At 45.2% G+C, this 27,158-nt stretch overlaps 1 protein-coding gene across 1 annotated transcript in view; it reads right to left on the reverse strand.

The window, feature by feature from the left end:
• LOC111863042 overlaps positions 1–27,158 on the reverse strand; it is a gene marked incomplete at its 5' end in the record, with an annotated part of 254,203 nt that overhangs the window by 172,949 nt on the left and 54,096 nt on the right. The window contains 8 exon segments of the mRNA XM_023848988.2: positions 15,057–15,119; positions 16,836–16,979; positions 18,701–19,651; positions 20,437–20,711; positions 21,524–21,614; positions 23,324–23,481; positions 25,428–25,677; positions 26,076–26,223. Of these exon segments, the coding sequence (XP_023704756.2) occupies positions 15,057–15,119; positions 16,836–16,979; positions 18,701–19,651; positions 20,437–20,711; positions 21,524–21,614; positions 23,324–23,481; positions 25,428–25,677; positions 26,076–26,223 (2,080 nt within the window).

Raw genomic sequence — 27,158 nt, forward strand, 5'->3', positions numbered from 1 at the left:
CACAGCAGTAGCGCTGTAATTGCCTGTAGTCCCCACTGTTGTGCATAAGGTGTCAATAAGTGCAATCATCCAATCCAAACCCCGTCAATACGTCACGCAAACCCACTACGTAATGATATGTTTAAGGGGCATTTGTAATGATGATGTTTCTAGGGTGGGGGGGGGGAAACTGAAGTACTCGAAGAAAAGCCTACCCCAGTGCCATTTTGTCCACCACAAATCGCACCTGGACAATACTGGGTTTGAACCGAAGCTTCCACAACGAAAACCCAGCATCTACCTGAGTAAATAAAGTAAAGCTATCCCTGTAATAGGCCGAGGAGGCCCATAGGGTTGTGAGACGTTGAGGTTCCCACATTTTCTAGACAATCGGCTCAAAGATGGCGGTAAGGTTGTCAGCCTTACGCGCGGGGCGCGCTTTACCCCCAGGAAAATTATTTAATCAATTCCTGGTACTCATTTCTGTTAGAGATTGAGTCGACCCCAGAGCCATAGTGCGGCTGAAAGGGCTAGGTAAATTGAAAAAATCCAATAACCTCATCGGTACTCGAACCCGCGACCTTTCGGCTTGTAGCATAGTGCCTCAAGCATCTACCTGCACGGCTTATATTATTTTGTATTATTTAGCATGTAATAAAGTGGAACAGGGAGGTTCAGAGTAGCGGGCGGGCTAAGGCATGCACCATCTTCGCTAGCTCGCACGCTGTGATCGTGGGTTCGAATGTCGCCACTCAAGGCAGGATGTTTGGTGTGTGCATGTCTTTATTGTGTGCTTGTGTTGTCCTGTGTTTAGGAAGCGGCCTTGCGATGGGCTAATCACTCGTCCAAGGAGTCCTGCCGGCTGTGTAAAATGACCACGGAACTGAACAAGAGGCCAGGGCCCTGAATGGGCTGGAAGAGCCACTGAAAAAAAGAAAAGTGAAACAGGGCGGGCTGGCGAAATCCTAAGGCTCTTGACTCATGTCCAAGAGGTCGTCGGTTCGAATCTCGAACGAACATCGGCTATCCTTACTGAGGGCTTTCGTGAGTTACCTCAGTTCCTACGTATAACGTGGGGACAGTCTCCGGACTGGGCTACGGCTACTTCCAATTCATCATCCACTCATCATCCTGTACAGTCCAGCTTAGTTTTCCGTGGGGTGGTGTGAGACTGAGTACCAGCCCCGGATGTTAGATGAAGAGTGTGGAGCAGTCGGTGGAAAGTGAATTGGCAGAGAAAACCGAAGTACTAGGAGAAAACCTGTCCCAGTGGCATTTCGTCCACCACAAATACCGCATGTCCTGCACAGGGCTCGAACCCGGGCCGCTGGCGTCTAACCTCCTGAGCTATGGTTACTGAGAGCGTCATCTAGTAGCTCACGAAAGAAAAGAAACGCGTAACTCAGTACTCAGAATGCAGGCCTGGCTGACCTTCAGATCGTTAATCAAAACGGGAAGGCAGAATGGGAGCTCCCGAACACGTGACGTCACTCAGTGTGCACACCTGCCTGGATTGGAAACCGCGTTAGTCACGGCTGGCTTCTGGCACGACCCGCAAGTGCGCTGAGCGGGGAGAGGCACAGTGTTCGGAAACCTACGAAGATACAAAGCTACTTGGAAATAAATCCGAAATACGGTAGCCAAACGCAGTTCGCTTACTGCAATAACAACGGTCATTTTCAGGTCAGCAAGCCCACATTCGAGATCACAGAGGCCGCGCGGTCTAAGGCATGAAATGTCTTCCCCCGCTCGACTACTGGGATCGTGGGTTCTAATCCCTCTCAAGGCATTGATGTTTGTCAGCGTTTATTCTGCCTGTGTGTAGGTAGCAGTCTTGCGACGCGCTGATCCCCCAGTCAGGGAGTCCTACCGACACTTTAAGATTAAGAAACTGAAGAGAAACAAAGCGTTTCACAGCTGTCCTATGCTCCAAGTGGAAGCAACAGAGATGGATGGATAGACAGATAGACAGACAGACAGACAGACAGACAGACAGACAGACAGACAGACAGACAGACAGACAGACAGACAGATAGATAGATAGATAGATAGATAGATAGATAGATAGATAGATAGATAGATAGATAGATAGATAGATAGATAGATAGATAGATAGATAGATAGATAGATAGATAGATAGATAGATAGATAGATAGATAGATAGATAGATAGATAGATTCATCTTGGGGCCGCGCCCTAGCTCAAGCGGTTAGTCGCTGGCTTCTCATCGCGGCGGCCCGGGTCTGGTCATATGGGATTTGTGGTGGGCAAAGTGACAGTAAGGCAGGTTTTCTCAGAGCTCTTCGGTTACCCCTAGCAATTCTCATTCCACTAAATGCTCCACACTCATCTATCATCCGGCGCTGGCACAACGCCCTGACGTGCCAGGTGGACTAAGCTCTGCTTTCCTGACGCCCCCAGGGCACACTACTCACTGTTGTAACGTTAAGCCTTCTCGTCTGCTGCCCGAAGTACAGGCCGCCGCCCCAAGGGCGCTGCAGATCGAACCCAGAGTGAGAGGACATGACACAAAGGCACATACAAATGGGTAATGAGAAACATTAATTTATATTGCATACACTGAGTCGGCGCATTTGTAGTAAGGCTATATATTTGTGCTCCAGAGGTGCTGGGTGCGACACAGTGCACTAAACCCGCTTCCTCCAAACTTTTCCAGTTGGTCAGTCATTCTGCTGCTATGTCAGATTTTAGATTTTCACGGCGGTGACTATGAAAAAAGCAGTCTTCTGGGATGTGGCGCCGTGTAGATATTGTGGTAACCGACGTTTCGGCCTTTAGGAGGAACGTCGGTTACCACAATGTCTACACATGCCAGAAGACTGCTTTCTTCTCATTCTGCTAACTAAGTTCGTGGAGCTGAGCTCTTCTTCAGAAGCCGACAGCTGTGTAGCTACTCAGGTACTCTCCAATATCTTATAGAACCAGAAGTTTCATTACCGCGTTCACAACAGCCCTCTACCGGTCCCTATCCTCTGCCAGATCAATCCAGTCCCTACACCCCCCCCCCAATCCCATCTCCCTAACAACCATTTTATTATTACGCAACTATTTAAGTTTTGATCTTCCCATTACCCTTCTCCCTATTCGTGCTACATGACCTGCCCACCTAATCCTCCTTGACTTGATCATTCTAATTATACTTGGAGAAGAGTACAAGTTATGAAGCTCCTCATTATGCAGTTTTCTCCAACCTCCTGTCACTTCATTTCTCTTTGGTCCGAATATTCTCCTCAACACCCTGTTCTCAAACACCCTCAGTCTGTGTTCCTCCCTTAATGTCAGAGACCAAGTTTCACACCCATACAGAACTACAGCAAAAATTATGACTTTGTACAGTGCGTACAATCAAGTGCGCGCCGCGGCTGCAATTTGCCGTGAGTCATACCACCGCAGAACGGATGCAGTCGCGGGGAGGAGTTGCANTGTATATTCTAAATTTTACGTTTTTAGATAGCAGATGAGAAGAATATGTTCCATTTCACATATTATTGGGGTGATCATATAAAGGAAGATGAGATGGGAAGAACATGTAGCATGTATGCAAATATCAGAAATACGGAAGGATTTCAAAATCAAGTCAAACGGGAAGAGATGACTTGGAGACCTAGAAGTGGTTGGCATGTTGAGCGGGTACAACAGGCAGGATCTGTGGGCTCTTATGAATGCGGCAATGAATACTGGGGTGCAACGAAACGCCCAGGATTTCCTGAGAAGGATCATGCTCAGTTGAATTAGCGGCAGCCAGTTATGTGAAGACCACACAAAGTTCATACCAACACGCGTTCCTGAAAACAGAAAATTCCTGTGTACGCCTCCTAGAGAACCAAGAAACAATGTGAAAGTTTCTTAGAACACACGTACCTCAGTGCAAAGGTACGTATATTCTTACGGTAAAACTGACAAATAGTAACTGATCGGTATTTCCGGTGTTCAAACTCTAGGCTCTGGGTTCCGAGAACGGTGTGGTAATTTCATTCATCAACAAGGTCCAGATCTCTAGATAAAGCTTACACAACTGCCAAGTATTTGCGCCTGTCGCCGCATCGCGGCGCGATCATCAACATCGTTACAACTCGGAGCAAAGCTGTTTGTGTGGCAGAGCGGCAGCGACGCCGAGGACGTGCCGAAGGAATTGCGTTACACCACTGAGAGCACGGGAAGGCCAGAAACTTATGCAGCTGTTTCACAGGTTATTTAACGGCGCTGCACAAAATGCAGAGTGCTGTGGAATGAGAAAACATGATTATGAACGATAAAGTGGAAATAAAACGTTCCAAAAGGAAGAATGAGGAGTTATGTCATATTCAATTTGGAAGAAGTGATGACAGAGCCCTCTGTACGGAATGGCTGCGAATGTTGGTTGGGTGCCGACTAACACAGACGTAAGAAAGACCAGTTAACGAATTTTTATGCTCTCACTTTGAATTAAAATTAGCAGATAATTAAAAACAAGGATGCATGCGAAATGAACTAAAGGTCTCATGTTTTTCTGATAGTGACCACATAAATTGTCTTCTGGAATGTGACTACATTTTGTCTGGTAGATCGTTACCAACGTTTCAAAGCTGTGTCCAACTTCATGTTCTCAAAAACAAAACAGAAGAGGCAGCATGTTACTCCGAAACGTCACTAAATATTTACCAGATTACGTAGGGAAAGACCAGCCAGGCTGCGACAGATGTGGCAATGAGACAGCTCGAACAAGGCAACAGCGACGGGACGGTGTACATCAGTGGCAAATGTCAGCTCGGAACTTTTATAAACTAACAGAAATGAGTAGCAGGAACTTTCCTGGAGCTCTTAGTCTTAGATGTGAGGATAATATAGAAATATATTTTAATATAATGTGACACGGGATTCGATTCACCTAGCTCAAGTGGCGTGATCCTGTGCTCATAGTATTCCACATAATATAGAGGATCTGTTCATCAGGTGAGCGACTATCAGCTTTCAAGTAGGAAACTTCTTCATTGAGTCAGTCAGTCTGTGTTGATGTAACCTTAAGAAGCAGGGCTCTTGCTAAATATACCTTCAAGTTGCATCTCAGTCCAAGTACAGTCTCTGCCAAGTGATTCAAGAGCATTCACTCACAGTGGTTCCCACACTGTGTTCCGCGGACCTCAAGCTTTCGGCATTATGAATTCTGGCCTGAACAGTTGCATGCAGATGTTCTGATTACGCGGTTGTCATGGTGAAGTCCCCCGAGCGACACCTCAATACGTGTTTAGGTCAACTCCTGAGGTTGCAGAGAAAATAAACCGAACATAAATATAAGACAACTGTACGAACGTATTTGGGACTAAGGAAATGATGAAGAAAGCAGTCTTCTGGGATTTGGCACCGTGTTTATGTGGTGTTAACACCACATATACCGCCGTGAAAGCCTCAAATCTTACAAGGAAATGATGTCAAAATGGCGGTTAGTGGTCTAGAAGAGGCAAATAATGCGATTACGTATAACTTCACTTCATGATGACGTCGATCTTTGCATCGCTCAGACATTTTGCTTCCACCTTCAGGGTCGGAGTAGGCGAGTCAACTTTGGGTCTAGCAGACACACGCAGGGAAGTGTGGGGCCATCTCGTCGTTAATTTCTGGCCTGTATCTTTGCCTACAGCCTGTTTCTGCTGGCGTCATAGTGAATTTATTCCTCGACCTTGAAAATGGAAGCGATGCGTTCATCTCAGACTGAACTGTAAAATGTGATATCATTCCCCGTAACCAGAGACATGTTACAGTAAGTCTCCAAAAACTCCATATTTTTGGTGCCGTCTACGCAGTTAATAGAACAGGTTACAAATTTGACTTGGGATTTCAGTAGTATTTTAGAAAGCAAAAGGGTTGCAAGGCCAGAAATAAATTACTATGCTCTGAACTGGGGGCACACAGAAGATTAGTTGCTTGAGACACTATGCTACAAGCCGGAAGGTCACAGGTTCGATTCCTTATGAGGTTATTGGAATTTTCAACTAACCTACTCCTTCCAGCCGTATTATGCCCTGAGATCGACTCAGTTCGTAACACAAATTAGTACCATAAATCTTCCTGGAGGCAAAGGGCGGCCGGAGCTTAAGCCTGACATCACCGCCAACCGTGAGCCGATTGTCTAAAAAGTGTGGGAGCCTCGAAGTCTCACAGCACTATGGGTCTTCACGGTCTCTTACAAGAATAGCTTTGCCTTCTAACTCCGATCACATTGGCCAAAGAGTCTAAGGCCTGAACCGTCTTCGCTGGAATGAAACTGGGATAGTGGGTTCGGATCCCACTGGAGGCATGGACGCCTGTGTTTATTCTGCATTTGTGTTGTTCTGTGTGTAAGTAGCGGCCTTGCGACGGGCCGATCCCCCGTCCAAGGAGTCCTACCGTTTTGTATAGGATTAAGAAACTCAAAAAGCGGCTAAGGACCACAAAGGCTGTAGAGACATAGATAGAGAGAGAGATGAGCCGAACTGTTTAGTTCAACCGTTGTGATCAAGATTCTTGTGGTTTTCTTTGGGCGCTTCAACAAGTTGAGAGACTGCTGATTCTACGGATTGCAAACTAGGAACCAATCGACCAATCACTGGATCACGTCCGGAGCCTCTGTAAATGCAGATGAAGAGAATAGTTGGTTTCGTTGTCAGAAAGAGTTTGGGTTTGCCCATCTCTGCGGCTACATGGCGCCGGCTTAATGAATTCAGGGCCAGGGTACACCCTGATTGCAGACATCTGCAAACATCTCTTTGCAAGGAGAGTGCGGCTCACATCGGAACGAAGCACGGAGCGCCTGTAATGTCTAATTACTTCGACTCTCGGGTTTAAAATTGTCAAACGTTTCGCCTTATAGTTTAGTCACCGTCTTCAAGGCGAATCTTTAAATGCACGGCTTCATCCTTAACCTAGGGATCCAGTGTACGTTGATACATTGTGAGCGGGGGAGGGGGCATGCGACAGTCCACCTTCCTAAATAGAAAAAAGGTCCTGAGATGCAGTTGTCGCTCGAAGAGAGAAGCCCGGTAACCTGGTGACGACATCATCATGGCGGTCCTGGAGAAGAACACGCTATATTGACAGACCACAAACGGAGGGAACTCTGAGAGGACCTACTGGTCTGGTTGTACGGGGGTTAAGGGGGACGGGTAGAAGTTATTATACAATAATAGTCACTAATACAACCTCAATTTATACACATATATCACATTATGTATGTGTTTTACTCTCTGCCTATTATTTTAGCGTTTCTCTTTACTTTACTGCATAATAATATTTTCGCAAATAAAAATCATACAGTTCCTAAAAGGACAGTGCAAACGCTGTGATAAAGCTGGACCCAGGATTCAATAAAGTACTAAAGAGAAAAAAGGAATTCACTAATTGGAGTTTCTTGCACTGCACCCCCAGACGGCAAATAGGTTGAATAATTTAGTGAATTTCAGACAAAATATTAGAAAACTCAAAATCGAGTCGCGTTGATGGTCACAAAAAAAGTGAAATAAAATTTCACTCATAGAATTGTTTATTTTCTCTTACATCTAACATCATTAATTCTACCACATTACATATTGTCACGAATAATGTGGGTTTGCGCGTGACTTTAAGACGGGTTCTAGATTGGATGACTGGAATTATTGACAAGCTTTACACAGTATTCGGAACTACAGTGCATCGCTGATCGACACATTTTACAGTTCACCGTTACAAACGCGCTAGGCTTCTCCGGACTTACTAGACGTATCCTGGCAACGGATTTATAACCGTCTCGCTATCACTTCGGATCACACATGAAGTCTTCTTTTCGCAGCCTAATTCCTGTCCTGCCATTATTCTGTAGCTGCCAATTCCATTCCTCTGCTCCCAAGCTCTCATCCTGACAGGCTGGCGTCTCGAAACCCGACTGTTCATTTCATTCGACTACTTTTCTGTCCAAGTTCAAGTTCCAAGTTACTTTGCGACTGACAGTTTACAGCCAATCAGTTCGTCTTGGCGTCAAGCCAACTTAACCCTCTACTGTTGGAAAAACGTTTGTTTGCGAATTAATAAACACCAGCGAATTTTAAACTCCTAACCGACACAGGAAAGTTATGGCAATCAAAGAAACAAACACAGTCCTCTTATTCCGGTTACGGAAATGAAATAACGAAACATCGTCCCACGTTTTGTAAACACCGTACAGATTTATTGTTGCATTACACCCTACACGGCCTCGCGACCATATTGTCTGCATGCAAGGGCGGCGGAAGCAAACAGGACAAAGATCTTATATCACGACATAAAGACATGGAGATTACGCCTGGAACATCGAAAAGATGGCGTGTATTGCATAGAGGTGACCTCGTCCACCGAGGAAAGGTGAACTCTGAAGTGAATTGAAACGACATAGGGGAAAATGTAATGATTTGCCGATAAATGTCTAAGCTCTGTTTGTAATAAGAGTACTGAAGTTCTGGCTTGTTTCAGAGAGAAGCAGACCGCATAGCATGAAATTGACAGATATATCGTCCTTGCACAGTAAAACACAGAGCGTACATTGAAGGGGTCATGTGGTCAACGAGATCCGTGGGAGTCATGGGTTCCACTCGTCATGAGAGTTCAAAGGTGGCATAAGTCACTTCAGTCGCGCACTCTAATGGATCTTTACCATAGGAAGATCTTGCCCAGCAATTCTCCAATCCAGCGACTTTTTAAAAAGGGAATAATTAATAATAATTAAGAATAATTGATTCCTGACTCGAATGTCAGTAAGATCTCTTCGGAAGCGATCAAATCAACACATGTTACAGCGAAAGTCTTACCCTTGGATGTGTCACAACCCTTGGTCCTAAGCCACAAAAAGGGATTCTTAACCTTTGCCGAAATCGTCGCTGGATTGAGGGGTGAAGGCAGTCGCCATGTCTGATATATCCATATCATCAGGCTCTCGCATGAACTTCCTTCAAAGTCGCAAACACAGCGGCATGAGCTAACTCAAAACTGTTAGTCAGTTCATGCACTTCCATGCCCTACTTATGAAGCTTTAAAACTTAATGTTTTATTTTCAAATTAGGGCTTTTTGGGCCGCATTTGGTTTAACACTCTGTATATTATTTCTCGTTTTATCAGACATAGCATCCAACAAAAGGTGCCATTAAATGCACAACAGCCCAAATTAAGAACAAGAAGAAAATAACGCGCTCAGTGCAACAAACAGCCAGTCTGACCAATGTAGTAATTGCGGTTTAGTTTTGAGATGGTGTGTGGAGTTTGTCGGATGGGCTCACAAACGGGAGCCCGGACGTAAGTTAGGTGATTTCTAGGATCAACCGTGCATGAAAAAATGGTCGTACATATGAGGGTCTTAAGTCGGTGATTGCCTGTAATTCTCTGGATACAATTTATTTCCAGTGCGAATTTTGTATCCTTAACGTTCGCATTTCCTTACCCCTGCTGCAAACCTTAGAGGTCTCAGAGTTCTCAAGAATAATTTAAAATTTGTAATAATCACACTCAGCTTTGGCAAGGGAGTGGGCATTTCCGGGAAATTCAGGTGAACCTGCCGAAACATTTTGCGAAATCTTCTGTGGTTGTAAAGGAAGAATTTATGACTTGTTGTGGGTGTGGAGAAAGTGTTCAACTATCCACGTTCCTGCTGTCAGCCTCATGTAGAGATCTTCAGGTTTTGCTGAGTGGCATAGATGGGAGTGGCCTGCATTTGTGTGTTAGCCTACGTTAGGTGGTAATGGCTTCAAATTTCGAGATTAACTGGATTAACTCATTCAGAGGTTACAGCAACTGGTGATTCCACTCCAGGAAGGGTCAGACCGTGTTCAGACCAACCCGCCCAGCTACGCAGCTGTGTCCACCCCCTCATGCCTGCATACGAACAGATTTGCCTTAGCAGTATTCTCTGAAGTTCTGTGGAATTTGGAATACTTCCGCGGATGTTGCAATCACAGATTGAAAGTGACCTCTCCGATAAAACGGGGTGCCTCGAACACAATTTTGGAATTCGAAATGGATTTGCTTTTGTTATTATAAATATTTTAAATTGTTATACTATAGTTCATACGTAAATGAGTCACTGGAAACTTATCATGGGAAAGCACATGATTCAGCAAAGTGGGAAATTTGTTCTTTCTCAAAATGGCGTAATCTCGCGCTTTGGACGTACATTTTGGCTGCCATGATCACCTGACCTGACTGTTCCAGTTCACTTCTGCGTGGTTACATACAACAAACTGAGATACGGCGATAGTTTAAACACAAACTTAGAAACGAAATAAAATTAACACCAGAATTACGGATAATGTCACTTCATGAAACAGTGATGGAATATATTTAGAGGATATAATTTTCACTTAACTGAAATAAACCATCTAAAGATTGCAAGAAATAAATTGTCGATTTTAATTTACAATTTTCCCCCACAAAGCATTGAAAATTTACAGCAAAACAAAATTCAATTCGGACTTTTGTTAGACACTGTACAAAATCTTTATGTTTGTCCTCTTTTCTTCTGTGCAGTTGCCCCGTTTCTTCTACGAGACCATGCATAAACCAATGAGTGTCCTTCACTGTTTCGTATCCAGACAACGACATGAGTAATATCAGCACAAGGGCCGCGCGGTTAGTCGCTGGCTTCCCGATCCCGGGTATGGTCAAGTGGGATTTGTGGTGGACAAAGTGGCGGTGGGGCAGGTTTTCTCCGAGTACTTCGGTTTCCCCTGCCAATCTTCTTTCCACCAGTTGCTCCACAATCATCCTCACCTACCATCTGGGGCTGGTACAATAGGCCAGAAGTGGCCGCAGTACAAGGGACTCAGTCCCACACCACTAGCAATAAAGAAAAATATAAGCACAAGACTTATTACCACTAAAAGGGCGTGGATTTATCTAGTTCTGGACTGGGCCCCGTGGCGGGGTTCTCGTTACCGAGGAGCTTATAGGTTGATATAAAGGTCAGCAAGCAGCAGACACCCTACCACCTACCAGCTATAGTTAGGCGGAGAGGTGCTGTTAATGTTAAGACGAGAACTGATCAGGTTTCTATATTCATAAAGGGGAAACCTGACTAACCCTCGGGAGCACAGACCTTCTTAAGAAATTTGTCACTCCAGTGAAATTGCTGACTCTGTTACATCAGAAACACTGTCAGTGGACTTTGCACTCAGTCTCAACCCCAATGCGTAATTTTCGGCGTCATGTGGTGATGAAAATAATAGCGTCTCTAAATAACCAACCTAATGAGATATATGTTTAAAGATTAACTTTAATATTATCCTCTCACTTGCGACTTCTCCCCATGCGGTATTTTCTCTTCTGGGTTCCCAGTCTTCAACTCTGGTACTTCCTTAACATCCCTCCAAGCGCACTTCATTTCCTTTCTCATAAACCCTCCACAGTTTGGCTACCCTCATATACAATTCTTACAGCTTCTCTTTAGGAAATGTTTCCCACCCCCTGTTACTTCATCCCTTCCAGGCCCAGTGATCTGTAAATATTTGCTGATGTGAACCAGATTTTCGGCCACTCTTTTCCAGAGTTTATAAGTGCTTAATATATATTTTTAGAACGGCCCAAAATGCCACGGAAAAGGTTCGCATACAGAAATGAGTATGGATTTTAATGTTTCTGAGAAAGAGATAAAGACGCAATTTTATGGCACGCATATCTTGGAAACGAAGCTTTACAGCTTCAGTATAAGTATCACCTTCCTCCAAATCCCAGTTTTGTGCATCACGTTTAGCAATAGAACTCCGTACACTTCGCGGGCGAAAGGAAAGCTACTGCTATGTTAAAGAAAACAGTTCAGTCCAGTACCTCATGCCGCGCCTCAATTCTTGTAAGTGGAAGTCCTTTACCTGCAAAGAAAGAGAGGAAGAAATGAAACATTAATAATAAATAGTGCTGTGACGCGTTACCTTACGCCCATCGCCGCGACAACCGCTACAACCGGAACGGACACTTCCACGGCAACGGACACGTGGAAATTGGGGAGTTCCCGCAGCGACAAATCGTAGCAACGAACTGTCATTGAGTAACAACGGATGAGACGAAACGGATTGCCGAACACGTGAGATCGAACCTTGGCGAGGGGTGTCCTCTATTGAGTCCACGTGTGGCTTATATAAATGGCCCGGCCACGAACCAACGACCAATTTAAGCCAGGTCTGCGGACTTCTGTATGACGATAGAGCTTAAACGTACTAAAAATAGTACACGAAATATTTTTAAAAGTTAAACATTAGAAAAATGGCCATGTTGCGAAATTTTATTGTTGAATGGCGAAAATTGAATGCACGCGGAATCTGCAAACACGAACAGACAACGCGCCACTGATGTGTCTGTACAGCTCCATTGCATTCTCGAGGTGGTATACGGGAAGGAGAGCTGTACTCCTGGAGGAGGTCGGCCGTTCTGAATATAAAGGGGATGTGGAATGATTTGCTTGGTCCATTTTCAGGGTTTATAGAGCTCATTGATCTACATATTCTCTGCGCACTAATTTCACACGAAAACAAACCGTCTTAATAACTGTAGCAGCGAACGAAAATATGTTGTACTCCTTTGTAAGATTTGAGGCTTTCCCGGCGGTGACTATGAAGAAAGCAGTCTTCTGGGATGTGGCGCCGTGTAGATATTGTGTTAACCGATATTTCGGAGGAACGTATCGCCTCCCTGTTCAGGATAGAAGGAAGAATAAGAAATCCGCAAGCGAAGAGACCGTGAGGAACAGGTACAAGCAGACCAGTCTGCAGATGGAGGCGATACGTTCCTCCGAAACGTCGGTTAATACCACATCTACACGTTGCCACGTCCCAGAAGACTGCTTTCTTCATGTACTCCTTTGTTCGTCGTCTATGTATAGACCGCCTCAGTTACGCACATGCGCACATGCGGTAGCGAGAAATGACTGAATGAGGGCCAGTAATGAATTTTAAAGGGCGTGCAAAAATTTGTCTGGAGGGACTGAAGGAAACGACGAGAACTTCAGTCAGGACAATCGGTGTACCGGTCGAGATTCGCAGAGACGTTCTACCTAACACAAGTCAGAAACGTTGCAGCTGGGTCCAGGTTTCTCTGTGTTGTCTCGTCAGACTGTGCTTTACCGGGCATCTGCAGACGGTTTCGGTACAGAAGAAATGTGCGCACATGAACGTAGCAACGGGCGGAGCAGAGACGTGCTGTGCTAACGTGCGGACTGTGGTTGGGCAAGGAGACATTGGACAACCTCCTCACGCACGCTCAGGCGTAAACGGAAGTGTATTCCTTGAGAAATGTTATTGATCATTTGCAGAACTATAAAACAGGGAGGTTGGCATATTTATGCGGTCGTTGCCCTTTGGTTAAGTAGTTACGAAAACCGCAAATGCTTACACGACTTCAGTCAATGTTTCATATACAAACGAAGCAGTTCTGGTGAAGAAACGCTGGGTTGTTATTCTTATTTAAAAATAATCCAAGAACTCCTTTCTCACCATCGATACATTTCCTAGTATTAAGTGATCTCTCGAAATTTGTTTCTTTAAAGTGTATTTAAAGTGAAGCCCACTACAAAAACATCTCGATCTCTTTAAGACAGAGACAAGTGCTTCTGGAATTGCGGCCAATAAGACGAGTCCATCCATTCTTATGTCTGCCGGTGAGGGAGAGCGGTTTTACAAACGTGTTCACTAAGACCCGAGGCAAAATGCCGGTATTTCAGCATAAATATTGTACAAGATAACTATAGAAATTTAAACCAGAAGACCAAGACGTAAATGGGCGGACAATATTAAAATGGATCTTAGATAGGATGGGATGGTATGAATTGGATTGATCTGGCTCAGGATGGAGACGCGCGGAGGGCTCTTGTGAACACGATAATGAACCTTCGGGTTTCATAAAATGCTGGGAAATTCTTGAGTGGCTGCAAAATTTGCGGGGAGAGGGGGAAGAACTATGCCGTGCGCAATTCTCTTAATGCAAAAAGAGCACGGAAAATTTCTGTAACCCTTCTATTTTGAGAACTGTAGTTTTACTGTCTCGTAGGTTCTTGATTGTTCCCTATGAGACACTGTACTGTGCTTCTGTATCATTCTGGGAGATGCACGTCTTATCAACAGTGAGCAGTATTTCCGCTGATAAGTCTCTCCGCATTTGTAATGCAACCACATAGGTAACAAACAGAATTCCGAACACTTTACATGGAATTATATTTATATATCACATATCTGTCTCTGCGGCTATGCCACTTGCTGCACAAAAGTCGCTCCGTCTGCTCTTACGTGTGCACTGAGAAATGATTGCAGGATTACAAATTACGATTCCAGAAGAATTAAAAATGACTACCCGGAGTCTAGCTGAATATACTCGCCGGAGTTTGGCTGAAAGATTTCGGGAACGCGAAGCGAAAGGCCTCAGATAAGGCAAGCGATCACCAAGTCGAATTTCTGTTCGTAAAGCCAACAGACACAAAGCAGGGCTGCTACAGGCGAGCGGTAATAAAAGGTAAAGCTATTCGTGTAACAGAAAGTGAAGGCCCATATGGTTGTGAGACGTCGAGATTCCCACATTTTCTCTGGACAATCGGCTCACAGACGGCGGTAAGGTTGTCAGCCTTAAGCTCCGGTGGGCCTTTACCCCCAGGAAGATTCCTGGTACTCGTTTGTGTTAGAGGTTGAGTCGGCCCCAGGGCCATAGTGGATTAGGTAAATTACGAAAACCTGTGACCTGATGACCTTCCAGTTTGTAGCACAGAGCCTAAAGCAATTACGCTGCTGCGATGTAGTGATAGTCTTTTATATGTCACCTGGGTTAGTTATTGTACGCTTTGCATTTCGAATTTATGTAACAACAATGTCTAACAATGAGAGGCAGGAAACTTTTACGATAATTTCGAATTCTGCGATAGTCCCGGATCAACAGATCTCATATGCCTCTGATTACTAAGCTGCCACTTTATGAATACTTATGCGTCGCCCAGGCCTTCCATAATCTGCGTTCCACAGTTTGATACTATCCATGAAAATTGGCTTAGACACAGCCCAACTGCTACATCCCGCTCTCCTCGAAGTCATGCTCAAATAGTTCAGAATATGGGTAAAAGGTGGCAGCAGTACCTGACAGTATTCCCGATCCGTCTCCTCCAGGTCGTCGCCACTTTCCAGGTCAGGATCACGTGTCTGAAAGAGACCGACCAATCACAGTGAGGCTAATTGCAGCTGGCTGTCATGCAGCATGTTTGAGTGAGCTTAAATCTATCAGTCTTTCATACAGTGTACAAAATGGCCGCGCTATAGCTTAAGCGGTTAGTCGCTGGTTTCCCACCGCGGCGGCCCGGGTTCGATCCGGGGCTGGTCAAGTGGGATGTGTGGTGGACAAAGTGGCGCTAGGGCAGGTTTTCTCCGAGTACTTCGGTTTCCCCTCCCAATCTTCATTCCACCAATTGCTCCACAATCACCCTCACCTATCATCTGGGGCTGGTACAATAGACCAGAAGTGGGCGCAGTACAAGGGACTTAGTCCCACCCCACTAGCAATAGAAAAATAGTGTACAATACACAGCTGGAGGCTTGTTTGACTGATTAAACCTTTACTGGACTTCGTTTTAAATGACTTTATGACCGAACTCATAGCCAAATAACGAACAAAACATTCATCCCACAAATTAAAAATTCGTCCAGCCAACCGGTCATTCCACTAATAATCCTCATTCTTTTAAAGAACTAACCAATGACTCTTGCAGCCAATCAAACATTCAATCAAAAATCGACTCGAAAACAACTGAAACAAACCAACCAACCAACCAACCAACCAACCAACCAACCAACCAAGTAGCTCACCAAACGAACTAACCATACGGAACAAGCACAATGATTTCATTAACCAGTCAAAAACAAAATTAACCAACTGAGCAGAAGGGTGACGTAATGCAATTGCCCAGTCTCCTATGAACTCTGAAGTCCTGCCTGTCCAGGCGACAGCTGAAGCACAGCAACACACAAAATCTCACTCATTGTCAGTTGTGATTACAAGTCCGTTGCAGAGAAGAGATGACGTGTCATCACAACTCGTTCTCTTACATGTCACGTGACGATCGCTTTTTGTACAGTATTTCATTTTATAAGAGTTGAACTCTGCGCATGGCCACGTAGTCACAACAACAGTGACGGAGGGTCGAAGGAAAAACTTCAGACAAGAAATTATTTTATGTTATCGAAGAAAACGAAGTGGAGGAAGACGAAGAAGGAAGAATAACATCAATTTCTGTACAAAAATGGGCGAATTCGATGACTGAGTTTAATTTCAATACACATAATACGTGTATAATAAGATGTGCCTTGGCATTTCGTTTTGAAAAATCTGTAAAGTGTATAGGTTATCAGCTTATGCAGTTTTTGAACGTACGAATCGTCCTTAAACACAGAATGTACGATTTAGAAGAGAACCCAAACGACAAGCTGTTCCCCTCATGTAGTGGACTCTCTCAGTTGCAAGGCTGTGGTGTACTCATTCTCCAGTGTTGTTACTTGCTCGTTGCTGGGCACTGCACACGACAACACTGCACCAACTGGTAACAGATCTCCATATAATAGCTATCATGTCCGGTGTTCATGATTTCTACCAAGTGCCACTGTCTGCAACGTCAAGGGAGCATATCTCGCTGTACTGAAGCAGTTAGGGTAAGACTGCTCCTGCAGACAGGCACGACGTCATGAGTTCGGTCCTGTCTGTCGCCACCAGGTCTGCAGCCCCGCAGTGCATGGCCTCAATTTGTTGGCTAAGAGGAAAAATTCTGCACCTACCGGGAACTTAGCCCATATCCAACCCCTTATTCATATGAGCTACCCCGAGCCTCTTACTGGATAAAACTCAGTGCAGGCAACCTTACAACTTACCAACGCAGGGAATTCCAGGCGTAGTTCGGCGCACCACTGTTGATAGGGGGCGCCACAGGAAGACACTTTGGTGAGGAAGTCACGGAGTTCCCGACACAAAGGGGCGTTTCTGTCCAGGTCCACGCGAGATATCCGCAACCATTCCTGCAAGCAGATCATTAGCCCACCTCACAAAGCGATTCACACGGACATCCTCAGGGTTCTTTTCAAGGGGGCAGGCAGAAAATATTCTCACAAATTTACGTTTAAACCGTATAAGTTCATATCTATGGATTTCCTTCTATTCAATATTAAAGAACAATTTTAAAGCAATTGTAAATTTTATTATTAACATTTGGTGTATTTTCAATGTTAATTCTGTTTTCCAAAAGTCCTGGTTGCCCCCCTTTACACTGGCTCCCATAGAGACTTGAAACACACAATACGGCAAATGGGAGGCAGACTTTCAGAATATACTGTTTGTTAGTCTGATATCTCTGTGTAGAGCTATAATATAATGTTTTGCCTGGGCTTATTAAGCACCGTGCCATTATGACGTATGTGGGAATGGAGATATAGCTCCATGCATTCTTAACACCTGTACACCCGGGGAGAGAGAACCACCTGTACCCACTGAGCCGGTCTGGATGTCTATATAACTTCTCGGGGCAGAACTCTTCCTGAGAAGCTGACAGTCACCCAGTAGGTCAGCAAATTTCACTGCCATGTTCACAATAGTCCGGCAGTGCGCTGTTGTAATGTAAACGAACCAATTAAGCGTCTGTTTTCATTGGGTTTCCAAAAAGCATATATATGGCACCTCTTCCACGTGTGCTCCATGCCAAATTCATCCACTTAATAGGCAATAATATTGCATTAATTAGCATCAATGGAGTGGGATGGATTTATTTTAGTTTTTGTGTTTCTTTAATGACGCTATTAATAACTACAGATCGCAGTGGCCGGGCGGTCTAAGGCATTAACCGTCTTCTCCCGCTCGAACACTGGAGTCGTGGGTTCGAATCCCACTCGAGGCATGGATATCTGTGTGCGTTTATTCTGTTTGTGTTGTCCTGTGTGCAGGTAGAGGCCTTGCGACGGGCTGATCCCCCGTCCAAGGAGTCCTACCGACTGTGTATAGGATTAAGAAACTGAAAACCGGCCAGGGCCCAACAAAGGGCTGCACAGCTGTTCATGAATGAATAGGCCCGTTACTATGTAACGATCTTGAAACTATGAAAAATTCGTCGCTAGGCAAAAGATTTTTAATAAACAAGTATACGCAGCCGTTACTGGGTAAGGGAAGAACCTGTAATTAAACAATACCGAATCCGCGCAAATTTCATTGTCTCCAGAGTTTATCTGATTATTTTGTAGGCACAGTATTCGAGAAAGTGACCAAATTTCGTAATGCTGTTAACTGATTTCGGGGAGGCGCGTTTTATCAGCCCATGACGCACTCGTGACGACTGCGGTGTTACGGATGGTCAGTAACAGGTGATCTTCTAGAATCGTTCAATGTCATTCCGTCAGTTCGTAGGTCTACCAAGCGATATACCTTCTGGGTACGCGTCAACTCCCCTTTCGTGCTACATGTTCCACCCATCCCACCGTCCTGCATTTGCCGTTCTCCCTTTGTTCTCGTAGAACGTTGAGAAAGACCTTGAGTTTTCACGGTGGTTAGTATTTAGACTGTGGTCTTCTGTGTCATGACATCACGTAGTGGTGCCTACCAGACTACGCGGTCTCATAACTCGGAAGGCCCCTCAGTCTATATTATTGCCACGTTGAAGGAATGAGACATATATTGCCCAATCTGAAAGTGCCCTTCTACACGCCCACGATACCTGAACTAGCTAGAGTTGTCCTTGTAGTGGAGCGCCTACCTCTATGAAGTTGAGGATGGCCCGGTGCCAAGGTGGCACTTCTACCACGATGCAAGCGGGGCTATCCCTTCTTCTGCCGGTACGGTCCGAGGGGGACAGACTGCTCCTCCGACTGTTCGATGCGCAGGGCGTTGTGCCCGGTGGAGGGGGGCCCCCAAACCCTATTGCAGGGGGCGCCTTCTCATCCATCGGTGTGGTGGTTGGGCTACTCGAAGCCATGGCGCCGTGGTGCTCCTGTTGCAGACCAAGCGCTCCCGCGGACCTGCCGCGGTGCAAGCGACCCGAACCGCCGGAAGAAGACCACGTAATTTCCGGTAAGGTGAGGTACCGCGAAGACTCGTAGGTGACACGGGGCATGGAACGGGAGCGAGGCCGGAGGTAAGGTCTGTTGGCGAGGAACTCGGAAGCAGCAGTGGCGGGGTCCGAGAAGCCGGGCCCGTCCGTGGGATGGTCCGGAGAGTCGAAGTCTGGAAGGTTCTGGAGTTGCTTCTGAAATGCCAGGATCTCCTGCTCCGGCGTGTCGCGCTGCTCGTTGTGGGCCACTTTGGCGATATTCGCGTGCGACTTGGATCGCCGCTTGTTGCTGTGTCTGAGGCTTGAGAACCGGAAGGAAGTCCGGGGCTTGTGGTGTTGGTGGAGGTTGATTATGGGCAAGTTGATCACTGCCGATGGAGATCCTGGTACCGGAGTGTTGCGGCCATCACTGCTGGGGGCACTCTGGAGGCTTTCGTGGGACGGGGCGCCTCGCAGGAGATGTGAAAATGCAAACAGAGTGGCCTGCACAGCGGGCTCCAGACCCAGCCCAGACACGCTGCTCACACTGTCGCGGGGCACCAGAGATAAGGAACGGTCGATCTGCTGGTGTGAGAGCCGTTGCAGTGTGCGGGCCCGTCCAGGGACTGGCGGCTCGTCGTTCGATTCGTTCCCTGAGCAGTCTACTGTGAGGTTCACCTGCGGAAACACGTGGCACGTCGAGGTGTAGTTAAACAGTCTTCCTATATAGCAGAAAACACACTGTTTCCAAATTATAAACTATTGATTGTGTTGGGAGAGGAATGGTCAGAGTTACTGGCTACAGATCCAGAGGTCCGGGTTCGATTTCCGGGGCTACAAGACTTTTTTTTAGAAGTAGTCGGTATGGAACGGGGTTCACTCAGCCTCTTGAAGATAACTGAGGAGCTATTTCAAGGAAATAGCGGCTCCGGTCTAGAAAACCGAAATTTACGGCCGTGGGGATCCGTTGCGCTGACCACGTGACACCTATCTACAAATGTTGGCACTAACTTCGCCGACAAGCGGCGGTCGCTGGGGGCAGTATAGTTCGCTTGCGGACTACAGGACACAGATTGTTTTGTTTGTTTGTTGGGAGAGGAATGGTTGTTGATTCTGAGAAAAATACAACACACACAAATGCGCTCTGTGGGCAACTGCAACGTTTTTGGATGTTAACATGAAGGAACCACTGTGCTTTAAGAGATAGAGGTATTAATATAAATTATGCCCAATGCGTGTATTTTGATGGCAAGGGGTGATCACTGTCGTTGGCTGCACAAATAAGAGACAGGTTTTCAGGAACAAAACAGAGAAGTAATTAAATTTCAGGTTGAAGGCCGGAGGGGCCGGAAGTGAGACAGGAAGACGACACGTTTCACCACAAAGTGGACCAGATTTTGGTTCTCACACTCGTCCATAGGGCAGAACTGAATCACATCTACTTCTCAATTCTCAATACTGACCTTCCTCCTCTTCCTGAGAGAGCTGGGTTCGGTGTCCGTGGACGAAGCTCTGCTTCGCGGACTACGGGGCGCATCATGAGCAGATGCAGAGGCGAAGCTGGAACGAGAGGCACAGCTCTTCCAGCGCTGGAGGTGGGCGGCAGTGGTGAGAAGGCGATGCAGGAGTAGCCTGAGGACAACCACTGGGCTCAGCACGCACGGAAAGCAGGTGAGGAAGCTCTGAGTGAAGAGTGGCGAGTCCGGATCGGAGGGCTGGCGTCTAGCCGGCACCTGCCCTGCAACACCACCCCAGTCAGCGACCACTTTTCTTTCATCATCATTCACGAACGCTGGAGACAGTGAATTTTCGCGTTCCGTTCTTATGTTTGCAACTAAGCAGTTGCCAAGTAAGTCGTCTGACCGCGCCATAGCTCAAGCGGTTAGTCGCTGGCTTCCAACCGCGGCGACTCGGGTTCGATCACGGGTCTGGTCAAGTGGGATTTGTGGTGGACAAAGTGGCGCTGGGGCAGGTTTTCTCCGAGTACTTCGGTTTCCCCTGCCAATCTCCATTCCACCAATTGCTCCACAATCACCCTCACCTATCATCTGGGGCTGGTACAATAGGCCAGAAGTGACCGCAGTACAAGGGACTTAGTCCCACCCCACTAGCAATAAAACAGAAAAGCAAGTCGTCTGTACGTCACGACATGACAACCCCTTCCGCCTCCTAGCAGATTCACATCACCAGTACAGCTCAACTACAATCACGGTGTGCTTATACTAGGAATTCTTTACAAAATTAACGAGCACTCAGGAGCCTAAGGATATTAAGAAACTGTTTCGTTAACTTACGTAAATTACTCTCCTGTTCTCAATACAAAATAAACTAAAAATACTGAAGAAATTCTAGTGACGTTTGATAAAAAAGTGTGTCACACAAAAACGGTCTCCTTGCCATGTTTCCTAGACTGCATAAGAAATTTCCAAATACGTGGAGCGTTCCGTGTGCAGGGGGCAGATCGGCAAGAAATTGTTTGGTTCAAAGCTATTCAAATCAGTGTTTGTCTCTGGAGACAGGAGATACTGCACTGAGTGTGATGGAACCCACCTCGAGCAGACATGTGCGTGTAGGAGCTCCCACTGAGTACCCAGTGTAGTGTAGATAGCTCTGTTGACGTAGTACCTTGACTGATAGACATCTGAAAGTAGAAACATATTTCCAATGCTGTATGTCTACATAATGAAATTTAAAGTAAAGTAACTTCACTGGTGAATTCATATTATTGCGTTCTGGAAATGATGTTGTAACCTACATTCATGACCGCATAGGGCCTCATCCCTTTCGGAGGCTTAGTCCACCAAACTGAGTCTGACTTAGTTAGGAACTCTCACTTACAGAAAGTAGAGAAGACCGAGTTGAGTGAAACAAGGTTATATGTCTGCCAGCATAATCATAACGTAAACTGTTCTAATCACTGAGAGAAATTCGGGCTGAAACCCAGAAGATAATATAAAATAGAACTGAATTACTCATAACAGTATGTTGAATCCTATTGTGTAAACCACTACAGATAATATTTATTACAAGCCTTGCCCGGCTTGTCAGTCATCTCCACTGCAACTGACCACAGCAAACTGCAACGGTAAGCTTATATGAACACGTCTTCGGAGTCCCGTACAGTTAACAGCAAATTCCACAGAGTCCTCCAGAAATGCAATTCAAGATATTCATGGCCTACCCACTTAATTAATTTTATTATTCCTACAGTGATTAATTATTTAAATACCTACAATTGTTATTTGAACTAAGCATCAGTTTTAGTAGCAAAATAGCAAATGAATATAAGTGAAACATAAGTTCACAGAAAGCTAGCTTCATGCTTCGGACTGCAGGCATTAGAAAGCAATATCCATACTGAATGTAATTCATGCTGTTCAGGAGCAGCTCACATACTAAGATAACCGAGATAATATCTTTGCTCTTAGTGTGAGATACTGCGACATATCACATTTCCGTGATCTTCAGAAAAAACTGCCAATTTTCCCACATTTATTCGGAATGGCATATATATATATACGGGTTGCAGTATAGACCCGTTGTCAGAAGATGACTCTGTAAGCAACGGTTCGGTAAGCACGTTTCCACGACAACGAATATGCACGCAAGAGTGGAGTTACTGTTAGAAAATGTGTTTGCTAGTCGGTCCGTACAGAAGGGTTATAAGGAAGACAAATGGGGCGACCTAGTGTCTAGGAGTATAAACGGGCCACTGTGTTCCTAAAGGATGCAAATACGGGGACCTGGTCCTGTAAGTTGGGGCAGTATCGAATTTGAAACTGTAAAATATGGGCACGAGTCCCGTGGGAGTCGGACCTGTGAATGATTGCGCTGGCGAGGACCGGCAGTAATTGTAAACTACAGACCCATCCTCTCGTGAGAGAGGCTGTTACATAAGGACTATGAAATAAAGTATTCAGTTAAAAAATGTTGGTCGTGAGTCTCGAGGTGTTTGTCGCGAAGATGAAGTAATTGGCGGTAAACCGCCAGTCGTAAAGTGACTCTGACTCTTAGCCAGTCAGTTCAGTTGACTGGGAGTTCTGCATAGGAGACTGTGAAATGACTTGAGCACTAGTTGCCTAGAAGTTTGTATTCGTATATTTATACATTTGTTGGTGTAATTAGCTCACAGAAAACATTCGTAAATGTGTGGGCCGTGTGAAGCCCGCAAACGTATCTCACACCCCGCTGGTCTACACAAACAAGTGAAAGAACGTACTCTCTAATACCAAGTCATTTAATGGGTATGGCACATTGCATAATAATAGCCCACCTCAAAACCTTCAATAACATGAATAATTGCTCTTTAAGGCATCAGACTACATGCAAAATTTCTTAATAATATCCTACCTCAAGAATTTTAAGTGCATGCATAATTGCACCTTCAACAGAGAGCCCCAGGATCCTGTTAGTTTCGTTGCATACCACCATGCTGGGTGGTGCTGATGTCAGGGTTATGTAGGTGTCCTCCACAGATTCCATAAGTGGCGTAGGGGGAGGTACTTCATCTGGGAACCAGAACCAAATTAGATAACAGCAATATATTAAGGTATCACTATGCTTTCTGGACCATTCGTAACGCCAACTGTCATACGTCAAGAAAAACGCTCTATGGTCCAGCAGATGCTGTAATGCAGGTTATGAAGACTTGTGTTTTAAATCTTAAATCTAAGATATTTTTTTGTTTGAAGATTATACAAAAATTTTTATATCATATTCAGTTTCAGAGGTCTGAATAAATTTATTTATTTTCAGTGTTACAAATGAGATGAGTGTGTACACTTCCATCTCTTGATTCAGTAACGAATGTGGACATGAAAACATGACATTCCACGGATTAGTGAAATCGTTATCAAAATCGTCCTGTAGGACACCACCAATTTCCTGTCATGATTATTACAAAAATATTCGCCCTAAGGACAGCTGCAGGCACGAACCCGTTACTTTGCTGCTTCCGTATTATTTGCACTCGAGCGAACAATTTAATTCGCCATGAAATGGCTCCTGGATTGGTGAGGCCACGAAGCTCACGGCTGACCTAGTTCTTTTGAGTATGAGGTTGCACCACAGGCTCCAGGATCCAACCGCCTAGGCTGTGACATGGTCCCAATATTCTTCTCTTAGGATTGACTGCACATGTAGACAGCAGTGTAGCTAACAGGTGAAGATATGACAGACATTCTTCATTTGAGAGAGGGAGAAGGAAAACAAAAGGACCTACACCGGGACAGTGCACCCCAGAAGCAAAACGAAGAACTAAATATTATAAAAACACACTGGATATCAACAAATATATAATGAACAAAATCACAAGACATCCAAACCCGCAAAACAAAAACAAAATACTGGCAGGAACCCACAATACCAGAAATAGAAATGGGCCACCTTCACATACAGCAGAAGAAACAGAGCAAGAAAAATATCAAAATTATCCAAGGACATGCAAATAAAAACAGCGTTCAGAACACAAAATAATAGAAAACATATTGAAACAGCACCCACAGACGGGCAGAGCTTTCCGCACGAGATACAAGGAACATATACAACCAGTTAGAAATAACATTAGTTCGGGATACTGAAACCACATATGAAACGTGGAATCAGAAAAATACACAGAAAAGGGAAGGTTGCACACATACAAGATCAGTGAAGATTACTTCAAATGAAAGAAAGAAACACCGAGAGACACAACCCAATATTCAAAGCATTACATGACACAACACGCCCTCCCTCTTAGGTATCAACACAAGCTACGTCATAGAAATATCTACCATGAACACCAGACTGCACAGAAAAACTTTCAGGGCAGCCACACACCGAAATAAGGATAAATCAACACACCAACAAAACCCTAACATCATATACACATAGACCGAATATACAGAATTAATATAACCCATACCAGATCTAAAAGTTTTTGACATGGTAAACTGGTACAAATATTATGTTTTTGGACATTATCCTTCGTCGTCTCTCTGCCTAAAATCCTTCCTGCTTATTTTTCAAAACACAGCGTTTCGGGTACTGAATTCTGTCTCCTTCTTCTGTGTAGAAGTCACTCAGTTGGGCCCTGTCTCCGGAAATCTATGCCAGTTTCAGGAAGGGGTTCATAAACCAAACATAGCACAAACCATCTGCGAGAGCTACGAATATATCCAGTTATTGAAGCTACACACTTATGAGGCTTTGCACCACTTCTCTGGTGCTAAGTCCAACAACATAATATTTGTACTAATATAGCCCATCAAGTGCTTGCTAACCCAGATAACGTAGAATCAGACTTTAGAGCAGACCGGCCGATCTCTGCATCGCGACAACGTGTACACCTGCTGATGGCCGATGGGGCCGAAATATGTACTGACGTTAAAGAGAAGACAAAGAAGATGGACGCAAAGTCGGACGTGACAGTGGCGTAAATATTTAATTGTTCAATGATGAACTCAAAGACACTTACCCAAGAGGATGTCATAGACGCTGATGCGGAGGTTGACGCGGTGTTGGAGACCGAGGTACACAAGTGTGCGCGCTGCATGGTGCTTCACGAACCTCGCATACTTGGTGCTGTGATTTGTGTAGTACCACTCGTCAGAGGGCAGAAGTAGCTGACTGAGCACGTCGGGCAGACCTTGGTCAATGAGAGCCCTGTGATGCTGCGGTTCCAGGGCCAGTGTCGCAACGATCTGGAGGACCAGCACCAGCAGTTGCTGTGGAGAAACAGCCATACCTTAGAAGGAGTGCTTGCGGTATCTCACCTTCTTACAGTGTGAACACTGCATTTTGTGCGGTTATTTGCCACCACAGAATTGCATATCTTCAGACTGCACGACAGAGACGTATCCAGATAAGGAGAGCATGTAGAGCCGCTACTGGGCAACGACCACGAGATAAGTAAATATACCATAGGCGTTAATGGGTAACGCCTTCACAAACAAAACACGTTCCAACGGAAGCAATTCTACGTGTTTTCTGTTCGTACAAGCCGAGATCTTATAACGAGACACGTATGGAAGGGTGGTGCAGCTGAAGGCAAGGCTGCTGTGTATCTGTACACTTAGAACTCAAATGACTGCGGACAACTTTGTGTGTATGACAGTACACTCACCGGGTCATGGGTCGAGTCTAGGGCAGCAGCCAGAATGCGCAACTGCTGGTCCTGAGCCAGCTGCATCTGTACCGCTGGTCCTTCCACCATGAAGAGTAATGCGCGCGCAGCTAGAATCTGCAGGCAATGGTAGCTGCAGTGTCGCCATCTGTAAGAGTGACAAGCATGATTCCACTGACTGAAGTCGTGATGTTGAAAAATAAAAGCAGAATTGAATTCTTCATTTCAGAAGGGAGTCACAGAATCCCAGCGTTTTCACTTGCAGTTTTACACTTCTGCACATAATTTTTATCTTCAATTTCTGCTCATTATACGAAGCAAAGACCTTTCTAAGAAGAGGGCAGCCCAGTTTATCAAGGAAATTCCTACACTTCAAGAAATCGAATTGTTCAATATCATGTGCAAAATATCCCACAGCCGAAATATAATCTGAAACAAATTAACTCAGTCCACACATTCAAAATTTATTTCCTTAAGACTTATGTTAATATTATCTTCCAATCCACAATTAGATTAATTGAAAAATCCAATGACCGCATCGGTAGCGTCTAATCTGTAACGTTGGTTAGTTAGTTATTGGAGAGGGTGGATTTCCCCATGCACTTAGACCAGTATTGGTCCATTGTGCTTCCCTCTATGATATTCTACCAGTCTCTATATCCTACCGATATTGGTGCGTATCATCAGTCCCGACCGAGCCAGCGAGTTCGGCCTCCACTAGCTTGGCGGTATTTATAATGCTTCCCCCATCTATCAGAGGCGTTAGAGACTACTTGTTGGGCGGGAAACGTCCTTGAATTTGGCTCAGTGACCTCCTTTGGAGATATGAGGTTCTTTCACGTGCCGTGAAGCTACGACACGGGACCCACGGCTTAAAGTCCCTCCCGGAGGACATGTTCCCTGAATTTTTCCGCCCTTAAAAATTCGACGACCTCCGCCGGGTTTGAACCCGCGTACCACGAGCCATGAGGTGGGAACGTTACCTCTAGACTACGGAGGCCGCTAATCTGTAACGTTACTTTTCTTGTGTGACCAATCGTAATCTCTTTCGTTCATATTTTATTATTTAGAAAATTTTAAAAT

The sequence above is a fragment of the Cryptotermes secundus genome, unplaced genomic scaffold, assembly GCF_002891405.2.
Source record: "Cryptotermes secundus unplaced genomic scaffold, Csec_1.0 scaffold1452, whole genome shotgun sequence".
Classification (NCBI taxonomy): domain Eukaryota; kingdom Metazoa; phylum Arthropoda; class Insecta; order Blattodea; family Kalotermitidae; genus Cryptotermes; species Cryptotermes secundus.